The sequence below is a fragment of the Musca autumnalis genome, unplaced genomic scaffold (assembly GCF_047663935.1).
Source record: "Musca autumnalis isolate F117 unplaced genomic scaffold, ASM4766393v1 scaffold_5, whole genome shotgun sequence".
NCBI classification, from domain to species: Eukaryota; Metazoa; Arthropoda; class Insecta; order Diptera; family Muscidae; genus Musca; species Musca autumnalis.
This window is the reverse complement of record NW_027412088.1, coordinates 66,603,874-66,619,448: the sequence shown is the minus strand read 5'-3', so window position 1 is coordinate 66,619,448 and position 15,575 is coordinate 66,603,874. Positions and strand designations below refer to the sequence as shown.

Below are 15,575 nucleotides of genomic sequence, written 5' to 3'. Positions count from 1 at the left end.
CTCCGCAGCGCTCCGGAAGACAGGTGAATGAAGTAATGCTTGAAGAGTACGAACCACAAGAGCCGAATGCGCCAGAAAACAATGTGGAGAACTTATCAGCTGTCCACATAAATCACCAGCAGAGTCGTGTGGTGTGCTGGAATTGCCGCAATGTAGGCCACGTGTTCATGGAATGTCCGTCCACAGAACGCAAGCTGTTTTGTTACAGGTGCGGGAAACCAAATACTACCACTCCCCATTGTTCGAATTGCCAGGCGGGAAACACGAAGAGGGGCGTGGAGAAGCCGGGGGAATCACGTCCGTCAGACCACCCCGAGATCTAGACCAAATCGCAGTAATTCCGCGACTGAATTCTGGAAATAAAGATCGTGTGTATGAAGAAAGTGGTCCCAATGTCAAAAATAACTTTGCGAGACGACGTCATACAATACCTCTGGAAGAAAGAGAGAAAAATTATGCCGCAGTTAGATCCAGAATATTTGCTTCTGTGGATAGTGAGTATAATGTACCAAAACGCATTTTGAAAATAAGACAGAAAACGGCGGAAAAGAGAAAAACAAGACGGTTTTTAGTGGATTCTATTGTTAGAGCTGATACAAATAATAAAGATCCCCGAGTGTATGCCCTAATCCGTATGAATGGGAAATGCTTGAAGGGATTATTAGACAGTGGGGCCTCCGTAAGCCTATTAGGTAAAGGATGTAGGGAGTTGATGGAAGAGTTGGACATAGAAGTTAAGCCAGTATTACATAATATAACGACTGCCAGCGGACAATTGTTTAGAGTTATCGGAAAAATTAGTGCCGTGGTCGAATACGAAAACAGGCAAGGAGAAATACTGCTCTACTTATGCCCCGATTTGGAGCAAACCCTCTATTTAGGCATTGATTTTTGGAGGAAGTTTAATCTTGCCCCTGAAATAGTTGGTGTTGATGAAATTAACATTGAGAAAATAGTCGGTGAATATAAAAATAGCGACGAAAACCATCGACTAAAACCTCATGAACTAAATGATGAACAGCAGCGTAGATTAAACGAAGTGATCAAACAATTTGATACCTTCGAAGAAAAAGGTTTAGGTCGGACAAAGCTAGAGAGGCACACAATAAAGCTGGTAGAAGGGGCTGAGCCTGTAAAGGATAGGCATTACCCGATGTCGCCTGCCGTCCAAGAAATTACTTATCAAGAGATAGATAAGATGCTCCAGCTAAAGGTCATCGAGGAGAGTGAAAGTCCCTGGAGCAACCGAACCACAGTGGTGAGGAAGCCCGGGAAGAACAGATTCTGCCTCGATGCCCGGAAGCTCAATAAATTAACGGAGAAGGATGCATATCCTCTCCAGAATATAGACGGTATTCTGAGCAGGATCGACGAGACAGTGTTTATTAGTAGCGTCGACTTGAAATTTGCCTTCTGGCAGATCGAGTTAGACGAAGACAGCAAGAAATACACCGCGTTCACGGTGCCGGGACGACCTTTGTACCAGTTTCGCGTAATGCCCTTTGGGTTATGCAACGCTGCGCAAAGGTTGTGCCGGTTAATGGACAAGGTCGTCCCCAGCAGGTTAAAAGAGAATGTCTTCGTCTACCTCGATGACCTTTTGGTCATTTCAAGTGATTTCGACCATCACCTGGAGATATTAAAAGAAGTTGCACAGTGTCTTAGATCGGCGAATTTGACGATAGGCTTAAAAAAGTCTCAATTTTGCTTCCAAGAGCTCAAATATCTGGGTTTCATTATTGGCGGAGGTATGTTGAAGACAGACCCCGAAAAGGTACAGGCGATCAAAAAGATAGCCATACCCAGGAACCCCAGGGAAGTCCGCAGTTTCTTAGGGACAGCCGGATGGTACCGTCGTTTCATTAGGGACTTCGCGACCATCTCGGCCCCTCTAACGGACACATTAAAAAAGAGCAAAAAGTTTTCAATGACTAAGGAGGCCATATCAGCATTTGAAAATTTGAAGAAGTCCTTGATAAGTGCTCCGGTATTAAGGCATGCGGACTTTAAAAAGAAATTTTATATCCAGTGCGATGCTTCGGAGTACGGTATCGGGGCAGTACTGTTCCAGCTGAGCGACCACGGAGACGAACACCCGATCGCTTTTTACTCACAAAAATTGAATTCGAGTCAAAAAAACTATAGTGTGACCGAAAAGGAGTGTCTAGCGGCTGTTATGGCAGTAAAAAAGTTCCGACCATACGTCGAACTGATGGACTTTACTGTCATAACAGACCATGCTAGCCTCCAATGGTTGATGAACTTAAAGGATTTGAGTGGTCGTCTCGCCCGTTGGTCGCTTCAGTTGCAACATTATCGCTTCGACATCGAACACCGGAAGGGAAAAGAAAACGTCGTGGCTGATACTTTGTCGAGGCTCCCGACAATAGATGAGTTAGATGTAAGTCCAGTAGTCGCCACTGAAACTAACGAATATGAGAGTGCCGAATATGAGGAGCTTATAAAGAATATCGAGGCAAATAAAGATCGGCTCCCAGATTTAAAGGTAGAAGATGGGAAAGTTTATAAACGTGTAAATTCCGACGATAACGACATGCCAGGTGAATATGAGTGGAGGTTGTGGGTACCAGAGTCGATGACCCACCTCCTCATAGAAAAAGCCCACGATCCGCCCACAAAAGCACATGGCGGAATTTTTAAGACTTTGAACCGTCTGAGGCAACAGTATTACTGGCCCCATATGACCTCACAAGTCCGACAATATGTCGGCAAGTGTATTATATGCAAAGAAACCAAAGGGGTCAACTATAAAACTCAAGCACCTATTGGTAATGAAGTCCGAACAGAACGCCCTTTTCAAAAGATATACGTTGACTTTTTGGGGAAGTATCCCCGTTCCAAAAGTGGCAACGCATATATTTTTATCGCAGTGGACCATTTTTCAAAATTTGTCTTTCTCAAATGTATGAAAGAGGCCACTGCCAGCAATGTTGTGAAATTTTTAGTGGAAGAGATTTTTAGGAAGTTTGGAGTCCCTGAAACTGTGCATAGTGATAACGGTGCACAGTTCAACTCCAAACAGTTCAAGGAGATGATCGATGCATATAAAATACAACATATGCAGACAGCCCCCTATTCCCCACAAGCAAACGCCTCAGAACGGGTTAACCAATCTGTTCTGGCGGCAATAAGGGCATATATGCAGAACGACCACAGAGATTGGGACTTGTACATGACGGAAATCGAGTGTGCTCTCCGAACCTCGGTACATGCTGCCACAGGTGTCACACCGTTTTTCGCCCTGTTTGGCTTTCACATGTACTCGAGTGGAGCCGATTACAAGTTAGCACGGAAGTTGAAATCACTAACCGAGCATGAAATATATGCCTTAGATAGAAATGACCGTTTATCTGTTATCAGAGAAAAAATTAGGGAAAATATGCATAAAGCCTATGAGGTCAGCGCTAAACGCTACAATAACAGAGCTAGGGTGACCAGATTTGTCCCCGGACAAGAAGTTTTTCGAAGGAACCACATGCTCAGTGAGTTCCAAAAGAACTTTAATGCCAAATTTGCACGAAAATTCACTAAAGTGAGAATAACCAATCCCGTTGGGAACAATATGTATGCGATCGAGGACCTTCAAGGTAGACCCTTGGGAGTAGCACACTCAAAAGACCTCAAGATGTGATTTTCCTGTGATATACCAGCCCTTTTTGGCGAAACTGACTGTGATATTAGTAACTAGGTGCAATATAGGATAAGTAATTATTTAATTAATTAGTTGATTATTATTGTTAATTATACAATTAATTATTTAGTGAAGTCCTATATGTATTAGTAGTTACAAATCAGTAAAGCAACTCACCATCATATCCTTTTATCCATACCGATCACAAACAGTCAAAACCAATAAAATCCAAGCCTAGAAAATCACCTACTTGACATATAACCATCCAGGGGGTCTAAAAATAAATATTTCACAAAGTAAATATTCGTACAATTTACTAAAATTGCAATATACTTCCCTAATATGACATTGTTTGCCCGGCTAATGAGACATCAGGGTGTGGGAGTTCCCCACGTTGGGTCCCACTTACATTTCTAGGCCGAACTATGGTGGTACACTGAACAAACCCCACCCGCACACCGACATTTACTGCGCTGGCTCGTAACCGTCGGAGTTTTGTTGCGGGAGAGCTCTTGGTCCATTACTAACTTAATTCCAAAAAAACAATCACTCCAAACATGATACCCTGCACTGGCAATTGATTGTTTTGGTTTTTGCAAATATCACCATTGTGAATGGTTTTTTTTAACACATCCGAATGTAGAATCACACAAACAAAAAAAAACACCATATATTTTTCCACTAGTGGCAGGGTTTACTGAAGGAATGCTCTGGATGCCTTTGGACCATGCCTGGGAGCAGGAAATTATATAAAAGATAGCCCTTGATAGGTTTTCGTAACATTAGTTATTGCCGGCAATATTTATGTTTTTTTGACGGCAATATGGATGCCACACACACACAGACACATGACCGTCCAACAATCGAGAGATGAGATAGACGAGATGGCGGCTTTGGCGGCTTAATATTCCATGCACGTATTGGGGTTGGGTTGACGGAAAACCGAAATAAAAATTTGGTTGTTTTTATTCTGCCCAAATATGGCCACAATAAGTAAATAAATCCACTTTTTTCGCGAGAATTTCAATGTTGATGTACGTATTGTGGTAAAATTTACGCGGGGGTTGCCGGCCGTGAATGTTTTGATTGTCAGCTGTCAGTTTTTAGACCAGCTGTCACAATCATTCGTACTAAACAGTACAGGGTACGTACAAGAAACTGCTAACTGCCATCGCTGAATGCGGACGGACGGCATGACGGCGTTGGTCGTACGTCGAGAAAATGGGGGATTATAATTTGTGTAATTTGATAGAAAGAGAAAACGGTTAGAACTTTAAAATTATTGGAAGAAATTCTGTTTGGGAATAATCACCTATAAAAGGCAACAAACCAGAGAAAACAGCCATTTGTAAAGTGGAAATTTGCCAGTGTGGTTATTAATTGTGTGTATTGTTGGCCATAGTAAAAGTTAAAAACTTTAATAAACAGTCAAAAGTTTAGTGTGTTTAACGTTTGTGTTACCAAACCTCCATGCCTTCGGATTATAATCAAGGAAGTGAGTTTAAATAGTGACCAAAAGGTGTAGAATTTAGAGCAAATGCCTAAAAAGAAATTATTTCATCCATAGGTAATCCGTAATTCAAAAGGTTTGTCGCAAGCAAATAAACGTAGGCCACTACAATAGGACACGAGTAGTGTGTCGAGAATAAAGCCAACAATATAAAGGTAGGAACTATTTTTCCTCATAAACCACAAATTTCAAACTCTTTCTGGCGTAATTTATAAAGCTTCGTTTACGCCCAATCAAAATTTATACGCTGACCAGTGGCAACCTTTACCTTGTTAAATTTACGCTACGCCCTGTGAATGTGAGTCGTGTGCTAAAAGACAGCTGTTGGATGGTTGTAGCTGTGGTCAGAACCTATCCGAGCCAAACGTGTCAGCTGGGCGAAGAACTACAAGAACTGCCATAATAGTTTCCACACTGTCATATTGTTATACTGATGGCCACGCAAATTTGTTATACCAAGTCAGAAACTGGCATGAGGGTTAATGGCCTCGAATGTAAAGCCGACTCTTAGGCGCAAAATTAATTAATACACCCAAATCTAAATTTTCATTACTTTTTTAGTTAAGTTATATGTATTTTGTATCCGTATTATATTGTATTACTTATTATTTACCTTTTTATCCTAATTGATTAATATTTTGACCTTATTTAATCCCAAATTTTAATATTTTTTTTTTGTTTATTGACCTTTATAATTTCCATTAGTTATAATACTGTAAGGGACTGTACAAACCGAACTGGTAAGGGGTTTTTTTTATGATTTCGAATTCCTAGATTGAAAAGGATAACAAGACTAATTTTTCCCACTTAATTGAGCTCGATTAGGTAGGTGTCCTGGTAGAGTAATTAGTGGTCAGGTGTTAAGGCCTGAAAACACCCCACCTCAGTAAGATTGTAGGTCTTTGAGGAAAATTTAACGTAATTTATTTCTTTTTGCTTTTGTATTAAGGTTTTGATTAATCAGTCGACTAAAATAATGATTCTTTGACTGTTCGTATAAATGTTTAAGTTATGTATGGTATTATTTAATAAATATGTTTAATGATGAATCATAATATGAACATGGAGTGAGAGTATTCTTTTGAGGGAAAAAGGGCTGCGTGAGGGAGATGTTGCAGTAGAGGGGATTTGTGGGGTCCATCATGCTTTGGAATAGAAACCGAATGGACCATGGTTGGGCGGGTCAAGTGTGGGTCGAGTCATCAAGAGACCCAAATCTCCGAAAATGTTCCCCGTGTATGTGTTTTGTAAAGCTTTGTGTAGTGTTTGTTTTAGTTCATATGAAAAAATGATGTTAGGCCCTGGGTTTGTTTGGGTGGGTTGAGGACCGCCTTGAGAAGCCACCGTGGAGCTACCGGATGGCCCGAATAAACGCCCGTATGGGGCCGGAACAAGCTTCTTGTCATTAACTTTCAATGTGAAAATTATATTTTTAATGCCTCCAAATTAGTTTATTCTGCATTTTCAAATCCATCAGATGGTAGTCATTATTATTAGTCCACTTTTGTTATAGTTTCGATTTACCGAACAGATTTATAGAGTTTCGGTTAACTTAAAGTTAAAAGTGATGATTGAATTTCAAGGAGGAGCTTCTTGTCATTAACTTTCAATGTGAAAATTATATTTTTAATGCCTCCAAATTAGTTTATTCTGCATTTTCAAATCCATCAGATAGTAAAAGAACACATGTAAAAATGGCCCTAAGAAACATATCTACCATAAAATGTTTACACAGGTCCACGTTTTGGTATAGCCCCCATATAAAGCCCCATATATAGTACGCGTCACTTTAAGATATTTTGAATGTATTAGTCCCATTTGACCACAGAATCGGTTGTAAGTTTGTATTTTTTGTTTCCCCAGGTTAAGAAATATTTCTACCATAATATGTTTATATAGGTAAAGGTTTTGATATAGACGCATAGGACGATATCTCCCGATTTTCGGTATTTTGAAGGTTTTAGCCTCATTATCGCAGCGAAATTGCTGAAATTTGGTATTTAGTCTTCGTTGGGGGTTTAAAACGTCCCCCGGAAATTTGTAGGTATAGGTTCACGCCTTCATATAGCCCCCATAGGACGGTACCTCCCGAGTTTCCGTATTTTTAAGGTTGTGGCCTCAATTGTCCACTGAAATGGCGGAAATTTGGTGGTAAGTCCTCACTTGGGGTATAAAACATTCCATGTGAAATTTGTCGGTATAGGTCACAAGCCCTCATAGGACGATATCTCCCAATTTTCGATATTTTTGAAGGTTTTAGCTATACTATACTACCAAAATGCCTGAAATTTCGTCCTCTTTTGCGATGCAAAACATTCTCCCAGAAATTTATCTGTATGGGTCCACGCTTTAATGTACACCCCATGGAACGGTACATCCCACTTTTCGGTGTTTTGAAGGGTTTAGCCGCATTGTGGGTATAAAACATTCCACCGAAAATTAGTCGGCATAGGTCAAAGTCATCATATAGCTCCCATAGAACGGCACCGCCCGATTTACGGTATTTTGAATGTTTAAGCATCATTGTTCCACCGAAGTGGCTGAAAATTGGTATTTAGTCTTTTTCCGGGCTACAAAAATTTCTCTCAGAAATTTGTCGGTACAGTTCATCGTTTTGAAAGAACAGTACCTCCAGATTATCGGTATTTTGAATTTTGTAGCCTCATTATTTGACCGAAGTAGCTGTAATTTGGTATTTCGTCTTTTTCTGGGCTACGAAAATTTAATATTTAATCTCCGTTGGTGGTATAAAAATTCCTACCTGAAAATTTCCGGTATTATTCCATGTTTTTATATACCCCCCATAGAAAGATCTCTCCAATTTTCGGTATTTTGAAAGTTTTCGTCACAATATTCAATGGGAATAACTGAAATTTGGAATTTAGTATTTGCTGGAGATACGAAGCTTTCCTCCAGGTTAACGTTTTATACAGCCTCCATAGAACGGGGCTTGTAAATATTGGTCCATGTTTTGGAAAGGACAAAAATGTCGCCCCATATTAACTGTTTTGAAGGGAGTATTATCAGTTGAGATATATGTACAACTCCTGTAATAAAAGAAAGAGTTTAGTACTTTCATAAACGAAATAAAACTAATTGTTCCGATTCATTTCAATACAGTTCGTGGTAGAGGGTATAAAAAGTCGAATTTAACGCTTTTCTTACTTGTTAGTGTTGCACATTGTTTCTAATCATATGTTCATCTTGTTTGACCTTTTCGGACAGAATGGTAAAGCAGTAACACGATTGATAGAACCCCAGTTTGGTATTGAAATGTTCGGAATGATACTTTTCTATATTAAAAAATATTCATGTATCTGTTAATCTTACCTTTGAACGATTACCTTCTAGCACATGACATTGAAAACTTTTGAACGTAATAAGCAGTTCATGTGTCTTTTCCAATATTTAACGTAAAGTTAACAGCTGGCGTACGGTGGATTTGCTTTAAGAATACATGGGTTCCTCGCTTATTTCAGCCCCCAGAACATCTCTATTTTGCTTTGGAAAATAATTGTTTCCTTCCGACGGTTAGTAAAGTAAGGTTGACTTTCGAACCGTCAGTTGCTTTACAAATGACTGAAAATCTACGAAGTATTATGTTTCTTAACGCCGTTGTATTTAACAACTTCAAAGCTACGTGTTTCAAAACGTCAAAAATACGTAGTTTTAACGCATATAAAAAGCAAAAATGTATCATTTTTATTTCTGATACATTTAGTTGCATTTGCGAGGAACAATGCATGAGTGTGCAACTGAAATATTTTGACGAAGTTTAAACAACACAAAGCAAATGACGATATGGAAGTCAGCCTAAGATATCAAATAAATGTTTGTTTTTCCTGTTATTTATAATTATATTTTTATAAAATAATAACTTTAATTGGAATGTACATTGGGGGAGTGTCTTACAATTTACGTCGCACAAAAAGTAATTTAAAATATTTTAAATTAAAACAAAAAGGATTTTGATTGTTTCAAAATATTATTACAAATGAAACATAAGGATTGTCTAAACAAAAGATGTATCATTCTCTTTATATAATTGGCAATAATATGTAACTTGTAATAGGATAATATATAATTTCATTATAAATTTTCTTATCAATTAAGGTAACATTTTCTTGGGTGTTTTGCAAATTTGATTTTATGTTTCTAAACAGCGGCAGCACACTCAATTGTGTTGACTGTAATTTTTTCGGATATTTTTTGTATAATGGTATTGGTGTTGTGTGTTAATGGTCTATAACAAAACAATGATTTGCTGCTCTCTGTGCCAGTTTATATACTTTGTAACACGTTGATTTTGTTGGTTTCTTTGTTTAATTTTTGTATATGTTTTAATTGTTTCTAATTAAATCAATGCCGTAATAGTTTTTTCTAACACGCTATGTGTGCATTTACATTCATTTTATGGTAACAAATGAATATAGGAAACGACTGAAGATCTGTGTTCACCGACTCTATTATACCATACACTACTTTTTGTGCCACCAGAGTCATGTAGTTTTTAGTAATTCTGAAACTAGGCGAAGAGAAAGGTTCTAATTCATTTGTCCGAAGGTCCGCCTTTTTTAAAAAATGTTTCTAGTGAAAAATTCACTTATAAAAGCCGAGCATGGAAATTATTTGCCTTAGTGTAGGGTATAACAAAGTCCAGTTTTTGTTTGAAAAGCAAAAGAAAATATGATTTGTGTGTGTGTTTTTATTTCATTATCATGTATGTGAAATTATTTTAATTTATAAAATAATATAGAAAAGAATTATACACAGTTTTAAAATTGTAGCTATACAAATGCTTGGCTCTTGCTGTATGTTTGTGTGTGTGTTTGTATATAAACTTATACTTAAAATTATTATATTTAGAATTGTGCGAATTATAATAGGAGATTATATAATTAAGTAGAAAATAAAGGAGACGACAAAATATTACTTATTACAATATAGGATTTTTTATGTATGTATATAAAAAATTATTAAATTTTATTGTTCAAATAATAAGGAAATTTTAAATTTCATGTTTTTATACCAGTATTATCAAGGATGTTTTCTAACAATATAGTTATTATTATTTTTGCATTGTTTCTTTTTGTGTTAGTAATACAAGTGTTTTTGTTGTTTGTTTGAGTTAGTTATTTTTAAATTTATATTTATTATTAAGCTTTAATCTTGACCTTTAAGGAAATTCTTTAAACGTTCTGGCAATGGCAATTTGTCAATGTTTTGTGGTTTCATATTCAAGAGAATAGCATCACGGCAAGCATTTTGTAAGGAGACAACTGCAAAGTAAATCGGAAAATTTCCGTGTTTATTTGTTCTAAGGTGGAATAATATTTGGTTATACTTACTGCCATATAGTTGTATGATACGTATTTGTTTTGTTGTACCATATACATCAATGACAACATGTAATGGTGGTGCCTTATCCAATGGTATATCTCTGGTACATGGACCCTGATCCACTCCATTGATAATAAAGTGCATTTCACCTTTTGTTTTATCATTTTCGGTGGGTATAAATACAACACCTATGCGAGATCCTTTGTCGGTCAGCAATATACCATCGGCAGCTGTTGGTCTCAGCAAACGTTTGGGTATCATACCTCGGGGTGTACGTACATACATTGATTCACCCAAAATACTACCTATTGGTATTAAATATAAATTAAATCAGTCTTCTTCTCTTATATAATCAGTCTTCTTCTCTTATGGGTATTCTCGAAAGGTAATAAAGAGTCTAACAAACTTGTGGATCACGTTTTAGCAGGGGCCATGCATAACTAAAACTGGAACTAACAAGGTTACCAGATCTAACCAGAATAAGAAAAATTTCCGTAATATCACAGATGATGAAAATGAGAAGAAATAAAACCCCAACCGGACGGTTCGATTGCTTATTCGATTCGGACTTTATTTGAAAATGTTTAACTTAAGAACTACTTAAACTAATCTAACTTAGTCTAATCTTAGACAATCAATTCAACAGTGCACATGGAGGGTTGTTTTATCCCTACACTTAAATGTGCATGCTACCTACTGAGCGCATCCATATCTCTGTTAGTGGACTTTATGTTATTATCAGTGCGCACACAAGTAGATTTTTCGACCGCTTATAATTACTTATTCTTTAAAATACATGAACCTCTTATCGGCCAGCGCGCTAGAACGCTAGATTGTGGACATATAGTTTTTATGACACTGGGAAAATTATATTTGGCATATTTATTTCTTTGATTTTTCCCAGTGCCTGATACTCTCCCAAAATATGTACAATTTATTTGTACACAGATTTAGCCGAAGGCATTACCAAACAGGTACAGAGGCCGATTCCGGATCAGACTTCCTAGTCCTCTGCCTCCTTGATTTTATTTGGAGATGCTTCATCTCTTTTGCCTTCAGTTCCCTCGAATTAAAGGGGGACACTGTTTGCACGGGACCTCGCTCCCTATAGCGGTCGATATAGGCTTTGAACCCAGCATGGCCTCTTCGGTCACCGGGATTAAATTCACGATTTATCTTCGGTAAGTGAAGATGCAATGTTGCTCAACACCTTTAGATTAATCCTGATTAATTTGACTTCCCTCATCGAGAAGGTCCTAGGTTTCCTGCCGATTAACTTCCTGAGGTAGTTCATCGATCTGAGATAGCCCCTCTTCTCCTTAGCCAACCGAGTCGCAGAGCTGGTTGAGGAGGTAACGGCCTTTTCGACTGTGGTTTTTGTCGGGTTCCATCCTCGATAGCGTTCTGCCTTGGAAGGCTAGATTCATCGGTTGGGGCCGACGGTCGGTAACTCCGATTGTCCCTGCTTGTAGGAGTCGTTTGTTTCGCTGAGGTCGATGCTACGGATTATCGTCGACTTAAGTCACTGGAATGACTGTAGTGTCAAGATCGCCATCCGATACGCTGCCCTGGATGAGGATCAGGACCAGCGTTCTTTCCAGTAGGGCTATATGTTGTCGACTTTGTTCAGCGAGACCGTCCTTTGCAACTTGTCCGTCCCGTCAACCGTAGGCTGGGTTTACCCAGTCCTGGTTTTTTTTTCCAAATTATTGTGCTGGACATTGCGGAGTTGTTGTCATCGTTAGACTTTGGTGTTTCACTTGCTTAATTTGTTCGAATCCATATGTCATTGATTTAATGGGATTATGGAGGTCGACCATGGCTTAGCCCCCAGTACCATGGTAAGGACTTGACAACTAAGTCTATACTACATTAAGACGCCAAGGTTTCAACGAGGCTCCATTCTAATACAGTCGGTAGGCTAACTGCAAGCCTTGGAACACCCAAATGCACGCGTTCGCCAGACACCCGTTAGGAAATCCCTAATTCGTAAGAGATTGCTATGTGGATAACCTTCTTTGGTCGGTCAAAATTTCCCCCGTTCAACACTTCCAGAATATGGAAGGAGAGAAGTCGTGGCCTTAAGGCGCTTCTGCCACCATCCGCTAGGTGGTTGCCCCGAATGAGCGAGTAACAACCAAACCGAAAATGAAGCCCTTAGATCTTTGAGTTTGTATCTGCGGGATAGACCATAGGCTCTGTAGAGAATAACCACATTACAAGGGGGCATTGGTCGATTGACAGCATCGCAGCCTAGATAAGGTGTAAGATAGAGCCGTTATGTCGAGAAACATGTAAACCCACAGAAATCCTGCATGCTTTCGCAAATATATATGCCACTGAAGCCGGTCTCAAGCCCGGTTGAAAAAGCGGGAGGGACATGTCGCGAGCCAATGAGGTGAATTGACTACTCCACAATACATTTCTTGGACGAGCGAGATATATATGAGGTAGTAAGTCCTACCGTAAAATAGATCCCCTCCCCTAGACCGGGGTGTTAAGTGACCACCTATATATCGGTGTTTTTCAAGGGATACCAATTGACAGCGAACCCCTAACTACTGTCGCCAGCAGCCCAAGCACTGGTGTAACAGAAAAAACGGACTAAGCCAAGGCCGTCTAAATAAATAGAGCAATAAATAGATAAGAGTATGATACTCCCACATCTCACTGAGTAAAATATACCCCACCTCGGGGAGGAACACATCTTGGCTTTTTGTGAAATATGGACTTCAGCGTAAAAAAGCCCGAAAGATGTGACACTTGACCAGATATTGGACATATCTGAGCTAAAATTAGCTACAACAATTGTATACCTATTTCATATTTCTAAATAATACTTTAATCATATCGGGGTTTATCATGAATGAAATTTCCCCGTGAGTGTTGTCTTTCAGCCGTTGCAACCTAAGGGAGAAAGTGAAAAAATTCACGGGGAATTGCTGTTCATGATAACTCCAATTATATTTGTATGTATTAAACAACCAATCCCCTTGAGTAATCATTATGGAAACTAAATTTAAAAATTCAAATTTTTGAGAATGACTAATTACTTTACAAAATCAAACTGGATAATGTCCCTTCCCTTCTACGTATGTATGATTTATAAAAGTAAACAGCCGATTAACCTAAGTTCATTGATCCCCTGACTTGTTTCAGTTTATTACTTTTTGGACGAATTGCGTAAAAACCAACAACAAAATAATAACTCAATGCTACTTACTTTTCGAACTTCCACCAGAACTTGTTGAGGGTTGTCCATCATCTACCATAAATAATGGTGAATATTCATTACCTCCTCCGCCTCCACCATCGCCAGCATTCGAACGTGGTGTCAGTGTATGAGATTCAAATTTCGATATAGGAAATATCCAACAAGTACCTAAATTTGCCAAATCGGGTAGAGCAAATTGTGGCAATCCAGCATCCATTGATCCCAAAACATCGGGCAGCAATTGTGTTAGACCTAAACGCATATGACCCGACCAACCCCGTTCATTTTTCTCTATTTCAACGAGAAAAATTTCACCCATTTGTAATGGTTTTTCGGAGAATGTAACAGCATCAGCAAAGCTCGCCTTTCGAAAGGCCACTGTATTATCTTCGCATAATATAATGTTGTTGCCGTGGTAAGGATGAAATCTGGATAGTTGCCTAGAGAACAGAATAAATACAATGTTATTTTTTGTAGTAATACTATTAAACTGGAAAATTAGAATCTTCTGCAAAAAGCATTACTAAAAAGATATCCAATTAAATTAATTGTTAAAAGATTTTATAGATTTGTATGAATGTTCCAATAAGAAATATCCAATATGCATTTTCCAAGCACTGTTTGTTCATTGGATCATTGGAACACACTATACAGTGTATCCCTTTCATATCATACACAGTGGATAAGTGGAGTACTTAATATAGGGACATAATAATCTATTTGTTATTGCCTTTTTGATGTGGCTGGTGTATAATTTGCAGCAGTTGCCGTTGCACTATTATTTGTCTCGGGTACACTCATTTTGTTCTTTTTTGTGTGTGTTTGACTTTGTTTAATGTATTCTTAGTGTTTTTTTTTAACGATTACACTTAATAAAAATTAAAAACTAATAACAACAAAATGTACGAATTAGGGATGCGGAAGTTGACTTTCAGTTGATCGACTTTTGTGTTGCAAAGTCCGAAAATCAAAGTCGACTGTTGGCAATAGAGAATATCGCAGATGACTTTTAACGAACGGCTTTGGCTTTATGTTTTGCACGACTCCCTCTGTTGACAAAAAGAATCAACAAAAGTTCATTACTGGGAGGTTGTAGGCCCCACAACCCATGTAGGTTACAAGAGAGCGCGTAGCTAGGATGCACTCCTTTTTGCTTCCACAGCACACAGTAAAAAAGTACCGGAAATTGCGCATCGATAGTGCTCATCTGCTTCATTCAGCGTGCGCTTCATTCAGCCACTTTACATGGTTCCATAGGCGTTTTTATAACTTTAGGGCTATTTTCTCAGGACGAATGGATTTGCGCCCTAACAAACTTGTACCGTCGTAATGGCGGCAGCGAATGCAATTTATTACAACAAAGATCAAAGTGATTCGAGAGAAGGCAAGGCCGTAAAATGCATTTTTCGAAATTTTGTGCGGGAGGTATTCGACCCTGATCTATGTCTTTTAGAAATATTACGATGTTCAAAGTACGGACCAAATCGGATTCTCTCCTTCAGAGTTATCGTGCACACAAGTTTTCCGAACATTTTTTAACTTTTGTGGGGGAGGTACCGGAAGGAGTGGACCGATATAACTTATCTTCGAAACTAAACTAAATTTGGACAAGATATTACGAAGGTCAAATTTGGACCGAATCGACAGATCCGTTCGAGAGTTATCTTACGCTCTAACCATTATGCTTGGTTTACATTTACGAAATCCACTCGATTTCAACTGTCAAATCCATAGGTTAAACGTCAAATGAAATCCAGATGAGATTTCATTTGACGTTTGAGCTATGGATTTAACAGTTGATATCGAGTGGATTTCGTAAATGTAAACTTAGCATTACACACGGTGTCAAAGGGATTTTT

General features: G+C 38.5%; 1 protein-coding gene across 1 annotated transcript; it reads right to left on the bottom strand.

Annotated features, from left to right (window-relative positions):
- Positions 1-8,994: 8,994 nt before the first annotated feature.
- On the bottom strand, positions 8,995-14,703 carry LOC141405826 (neuralized-like protein 2). Its single transcript, XM_073990568.1, has 4 exons — positions 14,447-14,703; positions 13,726-14,156; positions 10,511-10,807; positions 8,995-10,441 (listed from the first exon to the last, which is right to left on the bottom strand). Exons 1-4 carry the CDS (start codon positions 14,515-14,517, stop codon positions 10,326-10,328), a joined length of 915 nt encoding a protein of 304 aa, XP_073846669.1. The 5' UTR covers positions 14,518-14,703; the 3' UTR covers positions 8,995-10,325.
- Between the last annotated feature and the right edge of the window lie 872 nt (positions 14,704-15,575).